Source organism: Pistacia vera, unplaced genomic scaffold (assembly GCF_008641045.1).
Source record: "Pistacia vera cultivar Batoury unplaced genomic scaffold, PisVer_v2 Contig44, whole genome shotgun sequence".
Taxonomy (NCBI): domain Eukaryota; kingdom Viridiplantae; phylum Streptophyta; class Magnoliopsida; order Sapindales; family Anacardiaceae; genus Pistacia; species Pistacia vera.
This window is the reverse complement of record NW_022196268.1, coordinates 788,989-814,706: the sequence shown is the minus strand read 5'-3', so window position 1 is coordinate 814,706 and position 25,718 is coordinate 788,989. Positions and strand designations below refer to the sequence as shown.

At 34.9% G+C, this 25,718-nt stretch overlaps 4 protein-coding genes across 6 annotated transcripts; 1 reads left to right on the top strand and 3 right to left on the bottom strand.

The window, feature by feature from the left end:
* Positions 1-5,536: 5,536 nt before the first annotated feature.
* On the top strand, positions 5,537-10,519 carry LOC116144276 (nuclear transport factor 2). 3 transcript variants are annotated; one of them, XM_031429746.1, is made up of 10 exons: positions 5,537-5,733; positions 6,128-6,201; positions 6,315-6,452; positions 6,868-7,153; positions 7,236-7,462; positions 7,658-7,829; positions 7,966-8,087; positions 8,164-8,223; positions 9,154-9,213; positions 10,340-10,519. In XM_031429746.1, the coding sequence occupies exons 2-10, from the start codon at positions 6,136-6,138 to the stop codon at positions 10,388-10,390; spliced, it is 1,182 nt and encodes a 393-aa protein (XP_031285606.1). In that variant the 5' UTR covers positions 5,537-5,733; positions 6,128-6,135; the 3' UTR covers positions 10,391-10,519. The 3 variants fall into 3 exon arrangements, with proteins under 3 accessions (XP_031285606.1, XP_031285607.1, XP_031285608.1); XM_031429747.1 differs by having other exon boundaries at positions 6,122-6,201; XM_031429748.1 differs by having other exon boundaries at positions 6,100-6,201.
* Positions 10,520-11,590: 1,071 nt separating this feature from the next.
* LOC116144162 (galacturonosyltransferase 8) lies at positions 11,591-14,098 on the bottom strand. Its single transcript, XM_031429620.1, has 3 exons — positions 13,689-14,098; positions 12,318-13,553; positions 11,591-12,032 (listed from the first exon to the last, which is right to left on the bottom strand). The coding sequence occupies exons 1-3, from the start codon at positions 13,848-13,850 to the stop codon at positions 11,757-11,759; spliced, it is 1,674 nt and encodes a 557-aa protein (XP_031285480.1). The 5' UTR covers positions 13,851-14,098; the 3' UTR covers positions 11,591-11,756.
* Positions 14,099-16,096: 1,998 nt separating this feature from the next.
* Positions 16,097-17,581, bottom strand: LOC116144163. Its single transcript, XM_031429621.1, has one exon. The coding sequence runs from the start codon at positions 17,505-17,507 to the stop codon at positions 16,209-16,211; it is 1,299 nt and encodes a 432-aa protein (XP_031285481.1). The 5' UTR covers positions 17,508-17,581; the 3' UTR covers positions 16,097-16,208.
* Positions 17,582-21,347: 3,766 nt separating this feature from the next.
* LOC116144164 (wound-induced basic protein) lies at positions 21,348-23,213 on the bottom strand. The gene is made up of 2 exons (XM_031429622.1): positions 23,042-23,213; positions 21,348-21,519 (listed from the first exon to the last, which is right to left on the bottom strand). Exons 1-2 carry the CDS (start codon positions 23,110-23,112, stop codon positions 21,447-21,449), a joined length of 144 nt encoding a protein of 47 aa, XP_031285482.1. The 5' UTR covers positions 23,113-23,213; the 3' UTR covers positions 21,348-21,446.
* Between the last annotated feature and the right edge of the window lie 2,505 nt (positions 23,214-25,718).

Genomic DNA, 25,718 nt, shown 5'->3' with positions numbered 1-25,718 from the left:
TAAGCTGAAGATTTCTGGTACACAGCTGTATATTTTTGTTTTAAGTACCCAAAGAAGTTTGCGTAGGTTTCAAATTTCCTTAGTAAGTTGGTACTAGAAGTTCTTTAAGTAATTATAATCCTCTTCCTTTTCTTTTAATATATTCTCTGTTAGTTGGTATTTTATTATTCTAGGCCAATGGGTGAGCACATCCTGATTCTTGAAATGAAATGCAGTTGGTTGGAGAACTTTGCATTAGTTTAATGCTGTTTTATCAATTTGATGCCTCTCATAATATGTTAGAATTGAAAACGTAGGGGGCTGGTTTGACTTATAGAACATGTATGTTCCTTTGCCTTGTCCAATTGCCATTTGAAGGCAATTGGACAGGGCAAAGGAACCTTCAACAACCATGATCTTAGGAAGACAGTTTGTTTAATGGTTCTTAATAACGTAGAGATAGAAACACATAAATTGAGGATGGTTTATGCTATTTTTAGTCCACTATAATGCTTTTTCATACATTTTTCTTCAGTTAATTGATTGGTTAATGAGTAATATATGTAGAATTGTAGAAATTTATCTCATGTAATCTTTGTGTAGTTAAATCTGAAAGTGATCATTAGAGGAATTATAAGGTCTTTTAGTGAATAATGAATAGAATTATATTCTCATCAACTTAATTAATTAATTTAAAAACCCACTACAAATCTGAAAGTAGGTTAAATTTTAGTTAATTATTCAATAATAAAAAAAGGTTTAATTTAATTAAAGTAACTGTTATTTGCATGTTTTTCATTACTTAATAAAACATAAATTCCAGTTTATTGATTCTGCCTAGTTTATTTGTAGGATGGAGCCACAACTATTTAATTTGAAATTTTAGTTGTTCGGTATTGATTGTGAGATGCGAAATGTGGACCCCGATGAATTTAGCTACATAGTATTGATAAAGGATATGAAAAAATGTGTTCCAAAAGAGAATGAGGCAGTTCAACTTAATCTTAATGAAAAGTTTATGGTGGAATCTATTTTACCATTGCCGAGGGAGAAATTTTTAATAGAAGTGATGAGGATGTGGTATTCCTTTTCCAGCAATATGGGTTTGAGGGGTTATAGGACATTAAGTTGTATGTCGAAGCTTTACCTATACAGCATGTGGAACCATTGCAGCCTTTGCCAGAACCCAACCATACTAAACCTAATAACACTCAAACAGAAATCCCCCCCGAAGAGTATTGTGACGATGACTTTCATTGGAGTGATGCCTCCAATGATGATGAAGGCAGTAATGGATTTGCTGGTGCTGCTGGGAATGTTGATGGTGAGGCTGGTCATAATGATGGAGGTGATGGGAGAGAGGACAGGGCTGGAACTAGGGGGGGCATCTGTTTGATTATGAGACAAACAATGACGATTTCATGTAGGGGTCTAGTGAGGATGAGGATGCAGTGAGTAGGATGAGTAGGCATATGAAGGCAAGTGAGTTTCAGTATGGGCCAAATGGGAAAATTAAATTTAAGGTAGGGCAGGATTTTATAAATAAAATCCATTTTATTGAAATTTTCAAGGACTACATAATTCAGAGAGGGTTCGCAGTGAGAAGGGTGCACAATGATAAGCGGAGGATCAAAGTAGTGTGTAAAGAAGAGGGTTGCCCATTCTTTCTATATGCAGCCTTAATGGTTGACAAACAATCGTAACAGATTAGGAAATATGAAACCAACCACACATGCCTTAGAGTATATAACAACCCGGATGCCTCTGCCTCATGGATTGCTAAGAAGATGGAGGGATTCATATGGTCACACAAGGGGAGTTGTGTTAAGCCCTTAGATGCTGAATTAGGAAGGGTGCATTTTTTGGAGATACATAAAAGGAAGCTATATAGGGCTAGGAGGTTGGCCACCGGAATGACCCAAAAACAACATGTTGAGTCTTTTGCCTGGTTGTTCAAGTACAACCACATTCTTCCAGTCACCAACCCTGGATCCATGATAGAACCTAGGTTGGTTAGAGAAGACAATCTTACAATTAGAGAAAGTGTCCCACAAAGTCCTAGATTCAAGAGATTTTTTGTAAGTTTTGCTGCTCAGAAAAGAGGATTTTTGGAGGAGTGTAGGCATTTCATAGGAATTGATGGGTGTCATTTGAAAGGTCATTATGGTGGGGTACTTCTATCAGTAGTCTCTATGGATGCAAATAGTGGGATATTCCCTTTGGCAATATGTGTTTGTGAGGCGGAGAATAATGACTCATGGGGCTTCTTCCTTGGACTATTGCATGGTTTTTTGAGTGATTTAGAGCATGTTACATTCATGAGTGACAAGCAGAAGGGTATTCTAAATGCACTAGAAGCAAAGTGGCCAAATGCAAGGAGTAAATTTTGTGCTTGGCATGTGTACGCAAACTTCAGAAAAAAATTTATGGGGTTCACATGAGGAAATTGTTTTGGGCAGTGAGTAAGGCTGCAAACAAACCAGATTTTGTTAAGGCCATGGGAAGTGTCAAGGATGTGGATGAGGGTGCATACAAATGGTTGCTTGAAAATGAACCAGACCAATGGTCCAGACATGCGTTTGACACAACAGCAAAGTCAGATCACATAACTAACAACATGAGTGAGTGCTTCAACTCATGGCTTGGTGAAGACAGGGAACTTCCTATACTAAGTCTACTGGAAGTTTACCGACGTAGGGTAATGAAGCGGTTACAATGTAGATTGAAAGCTGGTACATAGTGGATTACACCTCTTCCACTAGTAGTTCACAGAAAGATAAACAAGATGATTGAGGCAACTAGAAATGTCAAAGTCTAGTATCCTGGATCTGATGAGTTTGAAGTAGATGATGAGAATGTAAACCCATGTAAAACTCATGTTCTGGTTTTGGGTAAGCAACTGTGTGATTGTGGGATGTGGCAACTATCAGGAATTCCTTGTGTTCATGTTATCGCCTATTTGTTACACAAAAACATTTCCAACTATGAACATTATGTTGATCCGAAGCTTAGAATTTCGATGTACCTGCAAACTTATGCATACATGGTCCACCCTGTTCCCGATAAGACTAGTTGGCCAGAGGTCAGTGATGAATATATTTGGCCACCATACAGGCAGCCCAAGGTTGGCAGACCTTCGAAATCAAGAAGGAGAGATCCAAATGAAGAGCCAAAATCTAAAAGGGTCTCTACACTTTGGTGTAGTGTCTGCAGTGTCTTGGGGCATAACAAAAGGTCTTGCAAAAAAAATCCAACAAATGCAGATAAAAGGAAGAAGTAGAAGGTAATAGAGAAAATGTCAATTTCAACGTATTTTCTCTTATAATACTGATTTCTATTTTTTTATTTGCAGCGAACCTTTGTGTCCACAATGATTGAACCCTCTTCAGGAGCTCGATTTGCAACAAACTTGTCCCAAGCTTCAAGTTCAATGGGTACTTACAACTATTTTAAACCATATAATATTTATGTCTATTACTTTTTACCTTTGCTAACGTTATTCTTACTTCTCTTAATAGGTCAACCAAGTCAATAATGCAATGGGGAAGTTCTTTTGTTTGCTATAGCAGTAGGTTGTTTTTGTTTCTATCACTTTTTTTTTTTTTTTTTGTACTTTGATTATCCTATTCTAACCCACTGTTTCTATACTCTATTAAGTGTTTCGAACATGTTGCTTAGTCAACTAAATGCTTTTTTTGCCACCTAGACCTCTAACACTACAACTTAGAAGAATAGGTGTGTATTATTACTTAGCTGTAATGTGATATGTTCATGTGCAAGATTATTAGCAGTTGAATTAGGGAATCTGATGAAACACCTGATGTGTTAGAATGGGTAGTAGAGGATTATTTGCAGTTGGGCAAAAGAGTTCCTAAGCATGTGAATGTTGAGGAAGAATTATGTGGGATAAGTGGGAATTCTTTCATGGAGAGATTTTGAATGGGATAAAAAGGAGTTAGGGAGAATTGGGGAGGATATTCAGAAAAGTGAAGAGTGGAAAATAGGGGAGGATATTCGAAGTCTTGCATTGTTTTTATCTCTTTTTGTCTTAGTTTTGCTTTGCTGCTCTTTATATGTGTCGTTGGGTTGCATTTTGTTGTTTATTATCCTTGTATTGGCTTGCTAGTTGGGTGATTTATTGGTTGTTGGTTGCTATATTTTTCTGGGTTTTTTAGCTGATTGCTCTAGTTTATTGGTTGTTGATTGCTATTATTGTATGGGTTCTTGTCTAAAAGGGTTACTGCAATTTCATTGTTTGGGGTTGAGTATTAGAAGGGTATCATATTTGATTTTTTTTTTTTTTTTAGTTTCTGTTTCTTTCAAAAAATATAAATTGTTGGAAATTGTTTGGGTTCTTGGCTGATTGCTCTGCTCTTTCTGTTATTTAAACAGAAGAGAATTAAGGCAAAGAATGAGAGTTAAATTAACAAGATTGAATTGTGGAAATATATATATAAATGGTGGGGGAGTTCTTTTGTGTTGGCCTCTAATAAATTACAGGGGAAAAATAATGGTCAAATTGACAAGGATTGCACGATGCATTCCCATTGTAGTGGATTTGAAATGATGATGTTTGTACTAGACAAGAGTATGTATCTATAGTTTATTACATTGCAATTGTGCCTGTTTTTGCAGCTATGGGTGTGCATCTGGAAACTGCTCAGTTTTTCAAACATGATTTGAAGTTTGAAGTTTCAGTTGTATATCACATTTTCATGTATTGAATTCATGGTTTCTATTTAAACCATGAAGACTTAATTGATACTGAATATCATGTACTGAATTGATGTTAATTATGAATGTTTTCTTTTAAATTATGAAAAATTTCAATTTTCAGCCACAACTGAGTATATTGACACTGTTTCTGCCAAAACAGGAATAAATTGGTCACTTGTAACATGAGGGCATAATGTAATTCACCATAATGATGTGGGTATTTATGTAATTGAATAAGTTGACTAGTGATAAATTAATAACAAACTAAGATGTCAAACTTCAAAGGGTATTTTAGTATTTTCACTATTATAAAATGGAAATCTATAACAATACAGGACAGAAAGTATCTATTTGTCTTTCTCAAACCTTTTGTGTACCAACTTGTCATTACGAAAAACCTTGGGTATGTTTAAGTTGTTCCCCTTTTATAGATAGACTGATACTATGGGTTTTATATTTGGGTTAGGTTCTATCAACTTAAAATTTTGACTTAAATTTTTTATAATAAATTTGTGTTTCAATTTAAATTACTATAGCCTTGACCAATAATTACATTATATGATATCCATGTTCAATATAGCAAAACTAGCTTAAATGAATTAAAAGAAAACTGGTAGACATTCTCAAACTATGTTAGATAATCTGTTTAATATAATTTAAATCATTTGATTGCAGTCATATTATGGAAACGAAATGAAATATTTTCCAAAAGCAAATATAACACAACAAAGCTTCTCACGCACCGTCATAAAAATTCTCCTCTGATTTTGGTGCTCACATTTCACATGCACATACACGTCATTTACAATTTACAGAACAAAACACACACACACACACACGCACGCACTTATAAAAGCACTAAAACCCTGTCCCGCACTCTCTCTCGTCTTCCTCCCTTATTCTTGCGCTTCTTCAAGATCTAGAGAGACCAAACTTTACAAACCCTAGATAATTTAAGGGAGGTTAGACACCAATTTTGCAACCACTTTCTATACGCTCCTCTCACCTCACTTTCTCCGATCCAAATCTTCATTTCCGGTACTCAAATCTACGCATTATTTATCTCTCTCTCTCTTCCTGTATCTTTGTTCTGCTTTTACTTTGCTTTGCTAAATATACCTTCATTTTACGCCCCTTTTTTTGCTTGTTATGATTGTTATTATTTATTTTTTATTTTTTGCTGAGAAAAGTAAAAGTTTACGCATGCTTAAGTAGTCAGTTTTAAGTGTGAAGTCTGAGCTGACATGTTGGTGGATCGTTTATGGTTCTGTTTGTTTATTTTACTGGAAAATCATTTTCCGGATCCACTGTAGAAATGTTTGTGGTGACTCCGTTAGGGTTTGGTTTCGATTTTCTTGAAAAACAATAAAATTAAGTAATGAAGATTTCTGTATAATTAATTAGGGCTTTTTATTGCTTTTGTGAGATCAAGTACTAAGAATGGTAAGAGTAGTGATGGCGTCTACGGTTCAGCCAGCTCCAGCTCCAGCTCCTACCGCTGATGTTGTATGTCACTTTATTTTATTTGGATTCTTGTATTATATTATTTCATTTTCATTTTAATGCAACTGTCATGTCTTTGATTGAGTTACGAGGTAATAATTGTGGTGGACTATTAGGTGGGGAATGCGTTTGTTCATCAATACTACCTTATATTACACCAATCTCCCGAGCATGTTCATCGGTTTTACCAGGATATTAGTAAGCTTGGTCGCCCAGAAGAAAATGGGGTCATGAGTAACACAACCACTATGCAAGTGAGCAACTCTTCCTGTTCTCTGTTTCTGTACATTCTGTGTGTCTTTTCATTTTTGTGTTTTATTTATTGCTGCTTAGCTTGTTGAAGCTTATAAAGCTTTTAGTTGGGAGAGAATGGATAAAAGATCAGTGTGTCAACAAAACTGGAAAAAAAAATTCTTCAATATGGCATGGGAGTTAACTTCTACTTAGCCAATTGTTTGTATGAGGTATTAGTAATGAAGTTTTTGTTTTCCTGGGTCTTATATGATGTCAATATTTGCTATTTTATAGTAAGGAAAAGGCGTGTGTATGGTTCATTTGGATATGAGATCTTCTCACAAAGTAGCATATGTATGAATTAACTGTAGAGTAAGTTTTTATTAACGATAGGGAGTGTTGTCCTTTACATGTTTGTTTGACTCTTTGGGGCAGGCTATCAATGATAAGATACTTTCACTCCATTATGGAGATTTCAGCGCTGAGATAACAACTGTGGATGCACAAGAATCTTACAATGGGGGAGTTCTTGTTCTTGTGACTGGGTATTTGACTGGAAAGGACAATGTGAAGCGGAAATTTACTCAGAGTTTTTTCCTGGCACCTCAAGACAAAGGCTACTTTGTTTTGAATGATGTCTTTAGATATGTAGATGAGACCAACTATGATGGCAACCAGGCTCCTGTTAATGACGTTGAAGCTCCTATTACTCCTGACCAAGGTAATTGAAACCAACACTATGGTTATAAATTACAGATTTTGCTTACCTCTGATTGATGTTAAGATGATGTTTCTTTCTGCAGATGATTCTCTAGTACAGGGCACTCATGTTTCTGATCAAATGGCTGTTTTATCTGAGGAAGTCAATGTGGAGGATGTTCGTGATCCTTCTGAGAATGGGGACGGCACAATCAAAGAAGAGGAGGCACCGGTACCTGAGGTTGTTGATGAGGTTCCAGATGATACACATATGGTTGCTGAATCTAACTCTAAAAGTGAAGAAGTGCCGAAGAAGTCCTATGCTTCAATTGTAATTAGCATCTGCTACATCTACATGCGTCTTTAGCTTTGCAGATAATTTGAGTTTGGTTTCAGTAATTGCATTTTTCTGTAATCTTTAGAACTGATGATAGTTAGTGGAATATAAATGGTTTTTTAGTAGCTGTGTTCACATTGCTTTTTCCATCATATGCTGAATTGCCAAATATTGTTTTTCCTGGTGAAGGTTATGAAGGACAGTGCTGTCTCTATATCATCCCCTCCACCATCTTCTCTAAGGTCTATAATGAAGAGCCAGGAGCAACAACCTCCCTCTGCATCGCCTCCAGATCAGGCATCAGAGACACCTGTTTCCAGTGTCCCTGCTACTGAAAATGGGAATAACCTAGAGGGTGGAGGTATGTGGTTATTCATCACGTTTGCATGATTTTTGATGGTTAATTCACAATTTATTCTTTCAGGTATGCACACGTGGGTATTAGCATATTTGTATATATGTTATGTTGATTCATTCTTTTGTTTATTGATAAACAGCTGAGGGTCCATCTATATATCTTAAAGGTCTGCCTGTGAGTGCCACACATTCTCTACTTGAGAATGAGTTCAAGAAGTTTGGAGCTATAAGGAGTGGTGGTATTCAAATTAAATCCCAAAAGGTATATTTAATCTCATTTTCCTCTTTGATTTACAGTTTAGTGAGTCTGAAACGGATATTTATTCTCTTTGGAACAGGGATTTTCTTTTGGCTTTGTTGAATTTGAAGAGGAAGTTGCTGTGCAAAATGCAATAGAGGTGTGCAATAGCTTTTGCTGCTGTGACTTGTTTGTTGTTATACATATGTATACTGTACCTTGAGGATATGGTTTTAGATGAAATTCATAGATATTTTGTTCCACCATGGATGAAAAAGAAACAGATTATCTGTGAGTTCCTTTTTGTCTATTTATGATGTTCACCTCTGCCATGGAGTTTTTGGTATTTTAGATATATTCTAAATTTTGATGCTATTTTTTAATGTCATAACAACACAAATTGGTTTCACACAATCACGAGCAGAATTTTTAGGTTAATTTTCTTATCATTTGATGTCTGTTTTACATGTTAAGTAACATGACTGGCATGCACCATCTTCATAGAGAAATTCATGCTTAAAACTAGCATGTCCTGGATTCTTCCTTTGTGTGTTTTTGTTGTTAATTTTGCCATCCTTTGTATAAACTTTTATTTTGCAAATGCTATATTCTGTTATTTTAAGATGTTTATTTAACTTTAATGTGCAAGTTCCTGAGGGTATTCATACTGTCTAAACCTTGTATGGACAATTATAGGAAAATACAACCTCTACCCTGTGAATATAAACAATCAAGCTAATTGTAGGAGCCCCATTTATGATGTAGGTACAGGATGATTTTTTTTAAAGTTCCATGTGATGATAACTTTCTATTTTATCGTAATTTTATACAATTCAGTGTGCAGTTATCTTACCATAAATTTTTGTTGGCCAAGGAAAGATGCCATGATGGGGCTCCTTTAGCAGTGCATAAATTCATTTCTGGATTTTCAATGTTCCTCCCTGTTAAGAATGGGAAAGGACCCGTGTCTACTTATTGATTCTCACAGTTGTCTTAGATGTTTTCATTTCCTTGTTGCATTGATTAGCTTCTTATGTTAAGAATCTCTTAATTGTTTTGTGTTATAAGTATGTTTCTATTTTTTCCTCAGGCATCTCCTATCATGATCAATGGACGACAAGTTGTTGTTGAACAAAAGAAGTCTACTCGAGGCAAGTTGGGATTTTGTTGTGAAATTGCTATATTTTAAAATTTGACTCTTGAATTGCAAATACATCATGCATGACATGGCAACTGTCATTGCTATTTGAAAGATATGAGGTCCCTTCGTATTACAGTTAAATTGGTGTCATACAGAGTGTCACCACTAAGTTTCAGGAAAATTCAAAGTGGTCTCCGCGAGTTACAATTTTCCATATAATCACTGTTACTATCACATTTGTTTGTTTATGCCAAACTTTCAGACACTGCACTTTATAGTTCATGGAGGGATGGCAAAACCCTGGGTGCATCCGGACTAGGCCCTGGATTAATTTTTATATTTCCAGCCCAGGCCTGCTTTTAGGTTTAAATTAATTATTGTTAATGTTTTTTTAAATTTTATTTCAAAATACAATGATTAATTATCACTCGTCAAGAGTACTGGAGCAAACATCTTGTGTGCTGGTGTGTTTGCATGTCATGACAAGCTGCATTTCATTCTTTTTGGCAAGAAATATGCAACAGGTGGTGATGGGCTAGTATGTTTATGTTGGGTGGTGATGGCGCTCTTCTCAAGTTTTGAATAATTTTGCTTGAGTATAGTATTTTTATGCTTCCCAATATTTGGAGATTTGACATAAAAGAATGTTATAATCAATAGCTATTTGAATTTGAGTTTTTTTGTGCTTGAACTCTAGAGTGTGGTTTTCAGTTCCTTTGATGAGACTAATTAAAAATTTATCTTTTGCAATTTTTGAATGTTCTCTTGTCCTAGATCATATAATGATGTTATTTTACAATTAAAAAAAAATGTTATTAAATTATTATATAGTACTTCCTACATATTATGTACTAGTATTATTTTATGTATGTATATAAGTATTTTTTTTTTTTATAATAGAATGTATAATATATTTTGTCTAATGTTAGCAATAAAACCCGGGTGTGGGGCTGGGCTTTTTTTGTCCTGTAAGGCTCAGCCCTTGCTGGTAGCTGGGCCTAGAATTCCAGTGCCAAGTCTTTTGCTATCCAGTTATTGTTAGGATGGAATGGGGATTCCTAACTTAGATACAACTCTTTGAGACCAAAGGTTGACCTATCTTGTTAAATTTATGCTAAACTGGTGTTTTATTGGCGGGGGAAATAGGGGACGGTTTTCACAGGAGCGGGAAATGGATCAGGAATGAGGGAGCAAAGGCGTGGAAACTATGGAGCTAGCAGAGGCTATGGCCGTGGTGATTTTTGTAACAGGATGAGTATGAAAATAGGAGTGGCAGTAGGGGAGATTTTCTAACCGTGGAGGTGATGGATACCAAGGAGTGCAGATTGGGGGCTGGTGGTCGTGTGAACCGTGCTGGCAGGATGACTGTTAATGCGCAGCTAAAAATGTAGCACCGCGAGTACCTGCTCCTGCATGAGGAAAGCATATGATTTGGGAGCAGTTGAGATTGAGCAAGATAATTTCTGTTTGTAGTTTAGTGATTTGGCAAGTGGTTTAATAGGTTTAAGAGTAAGGATATGATATTTTAGTGGATCAAGTACCGAATTTTCTTTAGGATTTATCTGGAGCTTAGCTTTTTCGTTTTTTTTTTTCCATAACGAGTTTTTTGGGTGAATGGTGTTAAATTTTTGTTTGGTATACTTGTGTCAATATCTAGTCCCCGGGTAGATATCGTGGGACTTTTTTTTGGAGGTTACAGTGGATAATATTATCTATGTTTCGCGTACTGAAAATGACGATTGTTAGGTTAACAAGCTTTCCTCGACAATTTTGAAGAAATGGTTAATGGAGAATGTTGGGTTTGGTGTTTGTTTTTTGTTTTTTGTTTTTTGTTTTTTTTTTTTTTTTTTTTTTTTTTGTTTTTGGTTTTGGTTTGGGTTATTTGACAGCTAGAATCTATACTCGCGAGGAGGTTTGATACAACCTTGCCTAAATACTTTGGTGGTAGTGGCTCATTTACAAAACTTTTTGCCGTCCAACTACTTGGTAACTACAATATTCATTGTCTTCGGAAGTTTGAAGAATGCTTCGCATGTGATTTGAACTAATTTTGGTCGACATTTAATTATCTTAAGTCTGGGTTGAGCAGGAGTCGTTCCGATTGCATGGTTTAATTGTCTCCGGTAAAATCCTCAGCGGTTCGTCAATTCCTAAATACTGACGTATAGCAACAGTATCCAGTTGTAATTTATATATATATCTTCAATCTATTAATGCTACCATACCAGGTGATATACCTCAGCAATTTCTTTACAAACCGAAACATCCAATGTGATCGAGGACTATAACATTCAGAAACAGGTTTTAAGAGCTAAAACAAGTACAACCCAATTACGGCAGGGTAATGCTATGATAATGATATGGTTAAATCACTACATATATAGAGTTGAGATGAAACAACTAAAAACTTTAATTGCAAAATCGCATATAGTTCTAAATACTTTTTAACATTTGCCAAATAATTTTAATTGCAGCTGCAAGACTCGTATGGACAAATAGAAGCAAAATCCTACAAGTGATGTCATATAAGACTTGAGTATGACACAGATTATTCAGGCACCAAAATTACAGGCTTGAACAAATTCAAGATCATAATCAACATACTTAGTCCAAAGAGGCTTGAACTGATTCATGGCAATGTCAAGCCAAGGCTTCATGTTGCCGTTGAAGTGTACCACTGCAGCATTTCTAATCTCATCCATACCAATGCTAGGATTATAGCCAAGCCCCAGAACATGCCATGATTTGTCAAGTGGCTTCGTGGTAGAGTAAAATGTGATTAAACCTGGAGGTAATGTCCCTAATTTCCACAAGGTTCGGTTCTCATTCTGCAATAACACACAAAAGTTTAATCCAGAAAATACTAATATACAACACATTAATGAATATAAAACTGTAGTAGCTATAAAAAGGACAGGGAGATCAGTCCACCTAGTTAAACTAAAGCAACTAAATACATTAGTTTCTTTTTGCAACCAATAGTAGCTAATAATAATAATAATAATAATAATACTGCAACCATCATAAAAGATAAGACATAAATCAGTATAACAATTGGCTATTGCATTAACATAAAATGGAAACAAATAGCAATGCATAAAAATTAATCTTACCAGATTCTGCCAGTAATGATATTCTTCTGTACACTTCTCTCTTCTCCAAGCATCCAAATCAAAGAAATTCATCCCATAAGCCCATGCACATGCCTTTGGATTAAACTTCTCCTTGATCAAAGGATGTGAGAAATTCATGTACTGAGCATACCTATGAAACGACCCAAAACAAGTCTCAACTGCCCCATTCACTTTCCCATCCATATCTATCTTCCACAACCCTGTTAAGTCCCTTTGAACAACAATATCATCATCCAAGAACAAAATCCTATGCAATTTCGGGTACATCTCAGGCAAATAAAACCTCAAATGATTCAATATCGACAAGTACTTGGGATTTCTAAACTTCATATTTGTCGTATCTTTTGTTGCATTCTCAAGCTTGTTCTCGAAGTAAAACCTCTGCAAATTAGCAGACTCCAACTGCCTCAAAACAGGCACATAGGATGAATTCAAAAACTTATAATCTTCAACTGCCTTAACCTCTATATGGGCCCCATTATAATCCTTCAATTTAAACATAACCTGCATCGCCCCAAGATTCATCTTATCAGTCACTACATGAAACACATGTTTTGATGGCTCTTTGGAGTTCTTAACAGCGGAATTCACCACGACAGAAGCTGCAAGCACATTATCTGAAAATATAGCATAATGGTAAAGCTTAGGGTCTTCAAATTCTGGGGGCTTTGCCTTCCCTTCCTCATTGTATTTCTCAGGATGTGCAATTCGCTCCTCCATCAATCTCATGGCCAGACAATGCAAACTCTTAGGTATCGATTTCGCAGCTATCAAACTCGAAAAAGCTCCTTGCTTTTTGGCCTTTGTTAACTGTTCATTCACTGCAAAAATAGTGTCTTTTAGTTTCTGAATCTTCAACTGGTTATCAAACGACTCTTTTGCTTCTGCTATTATTTGGCGAGTAAATTTGATTCTTTCTTTCACTTCCTTTTCAAACTGCCGTAGAATGGATTCATCAATTTGGAGGGAGTCAGACTCTGTGAGAGCCCGATAAGATGGTTTATTGATGAGATCCGTAAAGTTCCTAGAAAGATCGGCAAAGTTTCTAACCAATTTCGAGTTCTCCAGCTTCAGCTTCCGTGCATACGATGCGTACGCCATAGCCAATGCTCGGTGATCATCCGCTTGCTTTCGGATCTGATCCAACCGGGGCTTCAGTGGATCCGATTTTTGCCCCAAAAGGGATCTCCCTAAGGATGCAATTCTGTACGTACCCTAATCCCATTCAAGTAAACAATAACACTTCTTAAAACAATTCTAATTCATATCTACAATTTGCTTTTTACTTAAAAATAAGATAAAAATCAATTAAAACTAAAACGAACAAAGAGAGAGAGCGTGCATACTCACCGAGGGTTGGAGATCGTAAGAATCTGAGTGGAAAGTGAAGGCAAAAGAGAGACTTAAGAAAATAAAGACGACGAGACTAATGCCGAAGGCCAGTATCTTCATGGTGAAACCAAACCGTCGGGGCACCCTTGCTCCAGTGCGTGCGGTTCGATTGCTGGCCATTCTCAGTGGTTTTGCAGGCGAGGTTTTGCCGCTTTAATGGAGATTAATAAGTGATTGAGATTTATTATATCTCTCACTCCCTCACTCGCTGCCTGCCTGCCTCTAACTCGGAGATTAATTATGAGAGATGTATAATAGTATTGCCTGCGGTTACGGCAGTGATTGAATGGATCTGTACCGTTGACGTGTTTAATGGGATGATAGAGACACTTGATTTCGGGGTTTTAGTCAAACATCTGCTAGTGTCGGTGCGCCACTTGGAGACTGGCTGCAACGCCGAAGGAGTGTGAACGCTTTAGTGGTTTTTTTTTTTTTAACTTATTATTATTATTATTATTATTATTTTGTATTTTAAAGTTTAGGAGATGTACGATTTATGAAGAATAAAAAGACAACTTTGCACATTCTATTTTAAATACAAGTTAGATGATGGTCATTTTCATGTATTTAATAAATCCAGGATGATATGCATTCTGATAATTACATGTAATTAAAGGAAGAATTATTTTTTAATATATGAAATTTCTTTCATCCAGGTGTCAAATTTGAGCTACGTTACACTACTGTCGGTCACTACAGAAACTTTATTCCAGCAGAATCCAGCTACAATATGATGTTTTGTCATTTATTTTAATCCTTTTCAATGAAATATCTATGAAATGTTCAGTATAAATTAATACCATAATCTTGTGTGTTTTCATGTCCTTTTTTTTTTTTACTAAGATGTTCGGGTCAACATACACATATTTTATCTCCTAATATTTAAGTGATATGACAGTGAGTCAATTCTCTAGTCTCCCCATAAAGATTAATCAAATGTGTATTTATATTGTATTTCTTTAAGTTACTCATTCATATTAAAATACGTTGATTTGTATAAGAATTTATATTAAAATTTAACTGAATTAAACTTCTCATGACCTATCATATGCATACATTTTTTTTTAGGAAAATTAATTAAAATATCATTTCAAGTTTAGAATGGATTAAATATTTACGAAATTTGAAACTCTTTACCAAATGATCATTCGATTAATAAATTTATCGCTTAAGCGATATAAGCTTATCTATATCTTAAGCGATATGTGTTAAAGTGATAAATTTCATGACTATTTAATTTATTCAAAACTTGAGAGAGTGTTTTAATAGTAACTCCATTTTCCCGCGTAACTACACACAAGCATTAATTAAAGACTTAAAACATTTTTTCTTCTTCTTCTACTAGTATGGGTATATATTTTGGTCTATGTCTTTATGTTATACTAGTTAACATTAGTACTTGTTGATCGATTGTAACTGTATTCTACATATGTTTTCGCAGCATATATGTATAAGAGTCTCCAATTAAAGTTCACCTAAATAATCCCATCAATTTTTTAACTTCAAATTAGTCGGTACCAGTTGGCAGACGAGCTTATAAAAGTAACCAAGATTGTAGGCTATCATTAACAGAAACTTATTTTTTGAGATGATTTGTATTAAATATCTATAGTTTTTCCAGGTAACATATATAGAAATAAGCATCTCTTCAACAACCCAACTCTCCTGTAACAGTTAGAGATCAGAATTTATAGTTCAGAGAGTGCTGTAAGAAGGTATGAGCCCAATATATAAATTCTCATTTCCAGTTGGACATTGAAATCCATTTACACTAGTAATAATTTTCAACAACAAAGAGATATATACACTGGAGCGAAGACGTGGTCAAGGGCATATTGGTTGAGAGTCATACTGCGTAACTCAACCGAGTGAATCTAATTGAAGAGTAAGAAGTAGAAAGTCTATAGAAATCAGCAAAAAATCAGATCTCTGGCAGCGTATTAATATTAACATATAACAGCAGAAAATGGCAACCTTTGGCCTGCCTTGGATGCTTTAACCATACCACCACAAATAAAGATCTATCAAACAATTGGGTAGAACTCCCATTTGGTTATTGTCTGGCAAGTTATCTGCATGCCACATGTGACATAACTGAATGGCCCAAAACATGTCTTATACTTTATTGATTCAATTATTATACATAATGTTAAACCACCTCTCTAGGCCTTATGCATGGGACATTGCAGTATGATTGTAATATTTGTAATCTACCAACTATGAGCCACTCAACACACAAAAAATTCCCCTAAAACTAAAACCATCCACACAAAGTAGCAAACTATAGTTCTTCTGCAATATAGAAAACAGTCTAACCAAGCACTAACTAGCTTCTGGATTTTTGGGGGTTGAAGAAGAAGAAGAAGAAAAAAAAAAAGACCATATTTACTTAAGATCCTCAAAGAAATACACATTTATGTTATGCCCATTAATTAAACATAAAACAAGAGGGTGAAAGTGCAACCACCGAAATTCAATTCAATGGTAGATCTTCTTGCCATGCTTTGTCACATTGTGCAACCATCCAATTCCTTTGAGTGCCTTGGAAAACTTGACAAGATTAGGCCTTCCCATTCCCAAATTCATCTTCCCAGCTGAGAACTTGAGAGCTTGTAAGCAGCACAATTGGCCATCATCAATCTCATCCTCTTCTTCTTCATCATCATTATCCCCATAGTGCTTACTGCCACCTTTCTTGCCCTTCTTTGATTTGTTTCTAGTTTGAAGCTTATTTGAGTCTGTCTCATAAGTCTCCCAGAGCGAATCCATCCCTTCACTTCCATCTACATTGTGTCTCTCCTCGAAAAGCTTGCATGCCAATGTCCTTCTCCATTCTTTTTCTTTTCTCATTGATCCAAAACTACCAAGATTTGACCCACCCATTAATGGTTGAGAATAATTAATATCCATAACTTTTGAAGTGTGGTACTCTCCTCCATCATTATGATTTCTCCCAAGTCTCTGAGAATTCGCTTTTACTTTTGACAAATACTCCACCACTCCATTGTCATCAGTCACTTTGCCTTCATCACTTATTTTACTGTCTAGTGCCTTGGATCCACCGTTCATTAGTGCTGCTTCTTTTTGTTCTTGATGATGATCACCTTTATTGAACTCTACGCTTAGTGGCTTGGCCTTGACTTCTTTTTCTTCCTTTTCGCACGTTACATCGACAAACTCATGGTCCTCCTTCAAGAACCCTCCTAAACTTTTACCTTCCGCAATCAGCTCAGTAGTTTCAGCCCGCATAATCTCAGCTAAGCTTTCGTTAACATTACTTGTTAGACCTTGTGATACATTTGTACCACAAGTTTCATGAATTGAATGCTTGTCCACAGGTGCTTCTTCGAAGTTTGGTAAGCAATTTTCTTCAGAATCTTGAACACAACTTTCTCTGATCTCAAGAATAGACGTATCAAACACAATTTTATAGGCTTCAAGCTCCTCAAAGCCTCGAAATTCTTGGTTTTCATCGTCTGCATTAGAGCGCAAATTGTCTAAGACATTTTGAAACGAGAATTCAAGTGAAGAATTGTCGTGGAGAAGAGTGGTGAAGAGAGCAAGAAGCAAAAGAGAGGTGGTGATGAAGAGAGGAGAAAGGAAAGAAAGGATCTTGATAATGTATGGTGAGAAGAAAATGAAGTAAGAGAAGTAGAGAGGGTGAGAAACAATGAAAGAACAGAGGAGGAACAAGTCAGAGAGAAGAAGACTAGACAAGTAGTAGTGAGTTTTCTTGGAGTTGGTAGTGTTTGGTGATGAGAAAGAAAATTCTGACATTTTCTTTCTTTCTTCTCTTGGGAAATGAAAGAAAATGGAACAGGATAATATAGAGTAGGAAGAAGATAGGTGATTGTTTTAAGAAAAATGGGGAGAAGAATGCGTGAAATTGGAAGAGGGAGCGGCGTGAATAAAGGAATGAGACTGAGAGATATCAAGATTGGGAGAGAGACAGATTGTATAACTAACGATCTTGGCAAGAAAAAAGCACTTTTTTAGAAGCTGCTTTTCCCTGTTGTCAATTAATCTTTTTACTACAACCAACAACTGGGATCCCCTTTTTTCAATTTGCTCACCATTTATATCATCATCACATCTATATAAATTATTACATGATCTTATTAAAGCAAATTATATCCTAAGTGCCACATATCAAGGAATAAACACAACTTGTTTGGAAGTAGCTGATTCTGTAATATCACCTGTGGGTGGTCTGATGTAAAAGAACAAAAAAAAAAGGTTCTACAAACTAAGTAATTGACCCGAACACCGCCTGGTTCTGCATATGAACTGATTAATAATGCAATGACAAATGTCTTAAAACTTAATTGGACAGAATAAAATCTACACTTTCACTTATCGTTAGTCAAATGGTTCATCACCTGTACATCAATCAAATAAACTAAGAAATAAAATATTAATACAGTAGATCCAGACAAATTTGACTAACCTCAGTTTGGGATTCTTTTTTTCTTTTCTTTGTTTATCAGTTGAGTCATTCAAGCACCAGCTTCTTGATTACATTTATAGGATTTTAACGCTGAGCAGCAAGTTTTGAAGCAAAAACCATTAAAATTTTGTTATCTTAATTTTTTTTTATTTCCAGTCAAAGATTTGTTTGGATTGCTGTAATTACATTTGGCATCTTTTTTTTTTTCTTTGTTTTTTCTTTCTCATCACCCATATGAAATGTAGATTATCTAACCAGTAAGCCATTCTTAAATTCATCATAAAACCCTTCAACATCTAATTGACGAGCTTGGATCCTTGACCATCAAATAAGTAAATGCCTCATAACACAAATCTGATATGTGATTAATAATTTGCAGAGAAGAGAACAATTCAATAACCAACTATCATAATTTGACAGTGCTAAAATGAAATTAATATTAAAAGAAGATGAAGTTGAAGGTAGAAAAAGTGATTGAGAGAAGGTGGTAAAGAGGTTTTATGTAAGTGGATTTAGAAATAGGAATTGATTAAGAGAGGAGACAAGAGGTGATTGAGGGGTTTTTGGAGTTTAGGATGTAGAAATGGTTGCACATGGGAAACCACTTATAACCATTCAAGTGCATGCACTCTTTGGTCCCCTGCTTTTTCACCTCAATTCAGACCCACCATTTTATTTATCATATCTTTTTATTCATTTTTAATGCAATTAAATTTTCTATCTTTATTTTGACCATTAAAATCACCTGTCAAACATCTTGTCTATTGAAAGAAACATTGGCGCAACTCGAAAAGAAAAAGAAACTTCTCCATCTCTCCTTCAAGTCAGAGAGCAGTGAAAATTACGAAAAGAATCTTTGGTGGTAGCTCCAGCTATCTGAAACATTTTTACCCTCCGTTTGGTAAAAACAAAAAGCCAAGTAGATATATGAAGAGATTGGACTAATTTTCTTTTCTACATTCTAATAATGAATAGATATTCATAATCATAGGTTGACAGTTTTCTTAGGACTTTTGGGTATATTACTCAAGAGTTCTTGAGTTTGAATCTTTACAACTACTAATAAGAGATAACTATTAAATATTTATCAGACAATTAACTTCATGATCCTATAGAACTAATTGAAGTACGTGTAAACTGGTCCGAACACTCTCGAATACCAATTTAAAAATCAAATTTCCGATTGAAACGCAAATAGGGTTGTGTAGGTTGTATTGAATTGGTCCTAAAGATGGATAAGCGAGAGCAGCGGCAGTTGTAGACTGCGCTGAGTCATAAAGGCCTCCAAGCAATCATGCTGAAGGAGGCCCCTACTATTGACAATGGGTAACGATTATATGTGTCCCACTCAAGACTAAACTAATTGTTTTCTCATAGCTTTTGGGCTGTTAAAACACTCGACTTTATATTCAACCACAGACAAAAAGGATACCTACCTCTTTTCCCTTTCACCCAAAGCAACCTCTATTTGACGACCTTGTGTTGTGTGTTGATTTTTGGAAACTCAGATACTCTCCTTTTTCTTCCATTAGTTAAAACCACTACCACCACCTAGAATTATAATTAGAATTAGAAATAGAATCAGATAAAATGGGGGCCAACCCCAGTATAGGATCCAATATTGCCAGCTTCTCCCAACAGTCCTCAGCATATGCGATTTCTTACCAAAAATATCCCAACCTCTCAAATACACAGAATAGAGAACAGATCAGAGATCCCACATTTTTTATTTCATATGTTGGCTAACAACTAGGATTCAGTACTACTTACTCAAAAATGACACCACTCACACCTACTTTAAACAAGAAAACTCCATCAATGCTCATGAGGTAAGCAACCTCAACCTGAGATGGTAAATACATTTTGACAATTTTAAGCTAAAAGATTAATTTGTTGATCAGGGAGTCAGTAGTAATCATGTCAGCAATACCATTTAGCGATCTTGGTTGCAGGCTAAATCGCTCTCTCCATTCTCTTTTAACTGCACAGAAATCCCCATGTTAACATCCAATGGTTTGACAATGGAAAGTTCTTAATAATAATTTTTTGATATGATTTCATAAAGTGGCGGTGTTCAACCAGCAAGTGTGTAAGAAGGTGCAGAAGAAGAACTCAACAGATCATGTATTCTGGAGACCATGTATGGTGGATAGGGAATAACATTTAAGCCGTAGCCCATCCCAGCACTGTATATATATATATATATATATATCAATTCAAATATCGCCCAAGAATAATATCATATTTTAACCCAGAACTTTCGGCACTCTTAAGACTCGGAAAAATAAAATCCATTGAATGGACATGGAAAATGAAGAAAACTTCCTCTTAGTCCGTTGCTTGTCCAGTAGTAATTTATGAGAGTTTCTGTATTCTGTGATGTTATAACCTTCTGCAGTCTTAACTTACTTCTTCGCTTGGTACTTTCATCTAATTGGAGACTTGGGAGTTCTCCAAAAATTGATCGACACATTGATGATCATCTTTATTGGCGATTGGCTCCATAGAGGATGATCATCTTAATTAGCTGTTGGTTGGTTCCATGTGGTATACACTTAGCCGCTGTAATTTATTTAAAGATATAGTTATTTGATAACTAATAAAGAAATTTAATTAATTTCTTGTTAGAAACAAGGTCGGGCTACGCAAGTCCTGAATTTTATGCCTTAACACTAAGACCCTCGACCGAACTGAAAACGAATTTTTCCTGTCGTTCCAGAATCAATTACATAAATCAACTCCTATTATCGGCCTAAATTAAATTGCAATGGAGAAAAAATGCAGTTTCATTACTTGGGTCTCGTGGTAAAAGAAAAAAGAAACATTTATCCACCTTGTCCTCTTTGAGAGTATAGATAACATATGATAAACCATAACCACGGTGTATCTAGAACCTTTGGTGGTAAATTAGTCATGGATAAAAAAGATGCTCAAAATAAATGCTCCAAATTTGAGCAAAACTATTATCAAACTTTAACGGGTAGGATAACAGCCACATACATAACATACAAACAACACACGTTCTCTTACTTATAGTATATAAGATGCACAATCGCTCAGAAAATTTTTAATCTTACCATATATCATTCACATAACAGAATGAAATGATTTTTGTCCCACAAAAGTAACATCCATATCCAAACAGACACACCACTACAAACTCAAAAGGCCATGAGTTACTTCACTTTGAATTTGAAATCAACAACATTTTTAATAGCATTGAGAATAATCTAGCATCCTATCTCATCCCTAATGCTTCATTGCACCTCTCATTCTGTCATAACTGGCTTGTTCTCGTTAGCTTTGGGTCTCTGTTCCTTTGGCTTCTGTTCTTCCATTTTCCTGAAATATCCCAGAAAAGTTAAAACCATACACCAAAAACATATTGAAAGTATAAACATGCACCTGAAATGCATTTTAATGGTTCTGGAAAAAACTGTACAGGTACATTAAGATCAAAGAAGTTGTAGAGAAATGAATCTCATTGTATATATGCACATTGGCAAAGGACTTACAAACTGCGAAATGGATACTCTACAACAATTAAACAATAAAATCATAATCTCATGATTCCTTGCTCAAGCTGGTATTAGCCATTATGTAGGTAAGTAGTAAATAAAGATATGAATCAATACCAATTGAAAACAATGCAATATGTAAGTTAATTCAGACAAACAACCGAATTCAGGGCTCAGACCAATCTGGAAACCTCTGATATCAACCCAGGAGATGAGTGGTCACTATTAAGACTTTTAATTTCAAACAAGAGGACAAAGGTTCAACACCCCTAGGGGCTAGGTCGGATATCACATCCCATCATTCCACCACTTGCAAGACTATCAAGGGTAGGGAAATTCATGGTGAGTCAAGGCTAAATCAGTCAGTAACCATCATATCAGGTCTCTAATTTTTTTTCAGTTCAGATCAGAACATGCCAAAACCATCTCAAATCAAAACACTCCTACCGTATGGATTAAAAGCATGCCAAATTCTGTCAAAAATGAATCCAAAATGTTGAGATTATGGAGCCAAATTCAATTCAAATTAGAATTGGATTAGGACATGGGTTTTCCTAATTTGTATTTAAGTAGAATTGTTTTCTTTTAGGAATACAATTGGAAATAGTATTATAATTGTATTAGGAATTAAAATATGAGATTTGAGTCTTATTAGGATTGTGTCTCACGTATTACCTATAAAAAGGGTTAAGTCCTAGAGTTAGAGATCACAAAAAGAATAGAAGGCAAAGTCACAATTAAAGAGTGAGAGCCATCAAATAGGGTTTAGTGGGTGAGCCAATTATTGAGGCTTGTGAGAGATTCTTGCAATTTCTTTTCTTCTTCTTCATAGTGAAATTCCGTAGCGGCAAAGTGGACGTAGCTCTCATAAGGAGAGTGAACCACCTTTGTTCGCACTATTTTTCGCTTTCAGTGATTTAGGATTTGTTACTATTCAATTAAATCCCCCCAACACAAAATATGTTCAAAAAAATAAGACCAAGGATCATCCTGCAAAAAAATACGTACTAAACCCGCTGATTACAACTTGAGCCTAGTTAGATATCATAGGGAATTCAGTGTTTCAGAAAACCAAATATATTGTTGCTCTAATTCAACCTTTTCTAAATTACATGTATCCAATATCTATAACTTTTCGTTTTCAAATCAAACCAAAAAAGAACCCAACTGGTGTTAAAGCGACTCGAATATAACTTTCTTAATCAGCATTCTAACAAAATTGGTTATCCTACTATAATGGTCCATTTTGAAACGTATCAGATACCTTAACTTAATCAGTAATCATTACGGATGAAATAAAAAACAATAACGATAAAATGGGAAGATGCTTGTCATGAAACACATACCTCTTGTCAGAAGAACCACCCTTCTGGCTGAGGAAGGAGCGGAAGAGAGGAGAGTTGACGTCGTAGATCATTTTCGGAGATTTGAGTAATTTAAAACCCTAGTTCTCTGTCGTCGCGCAGCTTCTATAATCTTCGCAACAGGTTACGTTTGACAAGTCTACGGATATGCATTTATAGAAGAGACTTTGGGTGGTTCGGGCTCTTCTTCCTCCTCGCCCCTAAACTTAGAAGCAGGTCTCGACGGGCCCAACCCAAAATTCAAAGACCACTATGTTGAACCCAAGTATAACTATGATTTTGGCCCATGATGTTATAAAGAATTTTCATTATTTTTGCAATAATTTAAAATATTTTTATAAGATTCTTTTTACAACATATTTCTGTAAAAACGTTCAAAATATTTTTATTAAATATATGACATTCTCCTAATTAAATATTTAATCTCTTTATAAGATATCATTAATTCATTGTAACCTCTTATTGTAAATTATAATATAAACTTTTTTCTACCAAAATAATGATTTAATGACATTTCATCATCAACAAACTTTTAAAATACTATTTTATTATCTAAATTTATATTCTAATAATGAACAGAGAGCAAACTCAGTCTAAACTGTTGAGCTCTTGAAGATGGGAGATCAATAAGTCTTTTGATGGTGAAAGATTGAAATTTGGTGGTTAGGATTGATTAAAATTTTACTTAGGACGAGTAGTTACGCAAACCCTAATTGTTCGATTGTCAGCCATTGATAAAGTTAACAGGAGTAGGGTTTGAGAGGTTTTGGTAAATTATAATCAAGGAAGTGAATGATGGTTGTGTCATGTGTGAGTCTCAATGATATCATAATCGAAATCTTAATATAAATTTAGGTAATAATAGTATTTTAAAAATTGGGTAATTAAATATGATTAAACCGTGTGAAAAAGTCTTTTGCTCTTGAAAGACAACCTAATATCTACTGTGAAAGATGGAGAACTGTATTCGAATTTGGACCATCAGAAATTGTGCCGATAATTGTCCTTAAATCCTTCATCCGGTAAAAGTAAGCCCTTATAACATTTTAACCGTCAGATAGACAACGAAAATCACGCGAGCAACATTCAACGGCACCAATCCCCCGATCAAATAGATTGGACCCAATCGAACGCGTGTCTTTGTACACCCTATAATTCTGAAACGACCATAAAAACGTAGAAAAGTCAAATGATCCTGCGGCTACTTTCGGCTCACACGTACACATAATAAAGAGGTGTGAAGAGGGTTAAATTTTGCCATGAGGCAGAGAATGATAATGGGCTAAATAAGGATAGCTTTGGGCCGACCGCTGATGTCTGTCTTTTTCGTGACTTGGACACCTCCACCTACTGAATGAATTTTTTTATTTTTTTTATTTCTTTTGTCTAATTATTTTTCCACTCAAATTGACTTCATTTTAATTAATCAAATGTTTTTTGATCGTAGGTTAAGCGTACCTTTATCAAACAACTTGTTTAGTTATGTATTTTTCGGCCTTTCTTTGACTATTAATTTTAACAAAATAAAGGGCTTATCAATAATTTAACATTTTTAAGCACACTAAATTTCGTACTTTTAAGTCCCAAAGATACCTTTTATGAAAAATTCAAACATATATATGGATGTTATCATTTAGATTCTAATTCAAATAGTTGATATGACAAGATAGATAACATTATGATAATTCTTAACCTTAAGTCAGAATAAAAATAAATAAATAAAAATATTAATACTGTATATGACAAATCCATTTGATCTTTATAATACAATATAAATACAAGTGACTATTGATTTTTACAATCACTTTACACAATATAAATACTAATCCTATGTGAAAGAAAAAAATCATTATACTCAGAGATAAAAAACTTAAAATATTACTAATTATTAATGTATAAGTCGGTAAATTGACGGGGTTAATTTTCTTTATTGGTTTATTAGATTCGAACTTTAAGATTATTTATCACGTTGTGACTTACCTGATTCTTTAGATCTATAGAGTATTTAAAATACCCTAAAAATTAATTGAGTATGCAAAAGCTAATCTGAACACCCTAATTATAAAAAAAAGGGGAAAAAATTTGATGGAGTTAATAAGGTAGAGTGAAAAGGGTTAGGGTTGGAGCTGGCGGGACATTATCTAGTATCTACATAAAGCCTTGTGTAGCAATGACAGGCCGCCCATCCAATCAGAACTTCGTCGGTGCCATCTGCCTTTGCCTGCCTGCCTACTAACTAACTTACACTTAATATTAATCTCTCTAAGCCCATTGACTACCCTACACATTTCATTTTATTCCCTTTGCTGTCCCTTATATTATTTTACATAATTATCCTTCATCCTCAACTTGCAATATTGCCAACAGACCCTATCCAGTTAATATATTTATTTTCTTAAATCTTGTTTTTATTATACTTGAATAGAATGTAACTGAATTTATATTGTATAAAGTAAATTCAATATTTTTGTTATAAAAGAATTTATACCATAAGTTAAAAGTTGAAATAAATAGAAACACATATATTATTATATATTTTTGTTTTATGTGGAAACATAGGAAATTATATTTTGTTTCCATAATAAAATGACAGCCTCATTATTTAAACAGTGCAATTCCTCCTTTAGATATTTTTTACAAGTGCATTTTCTTTTGGTCA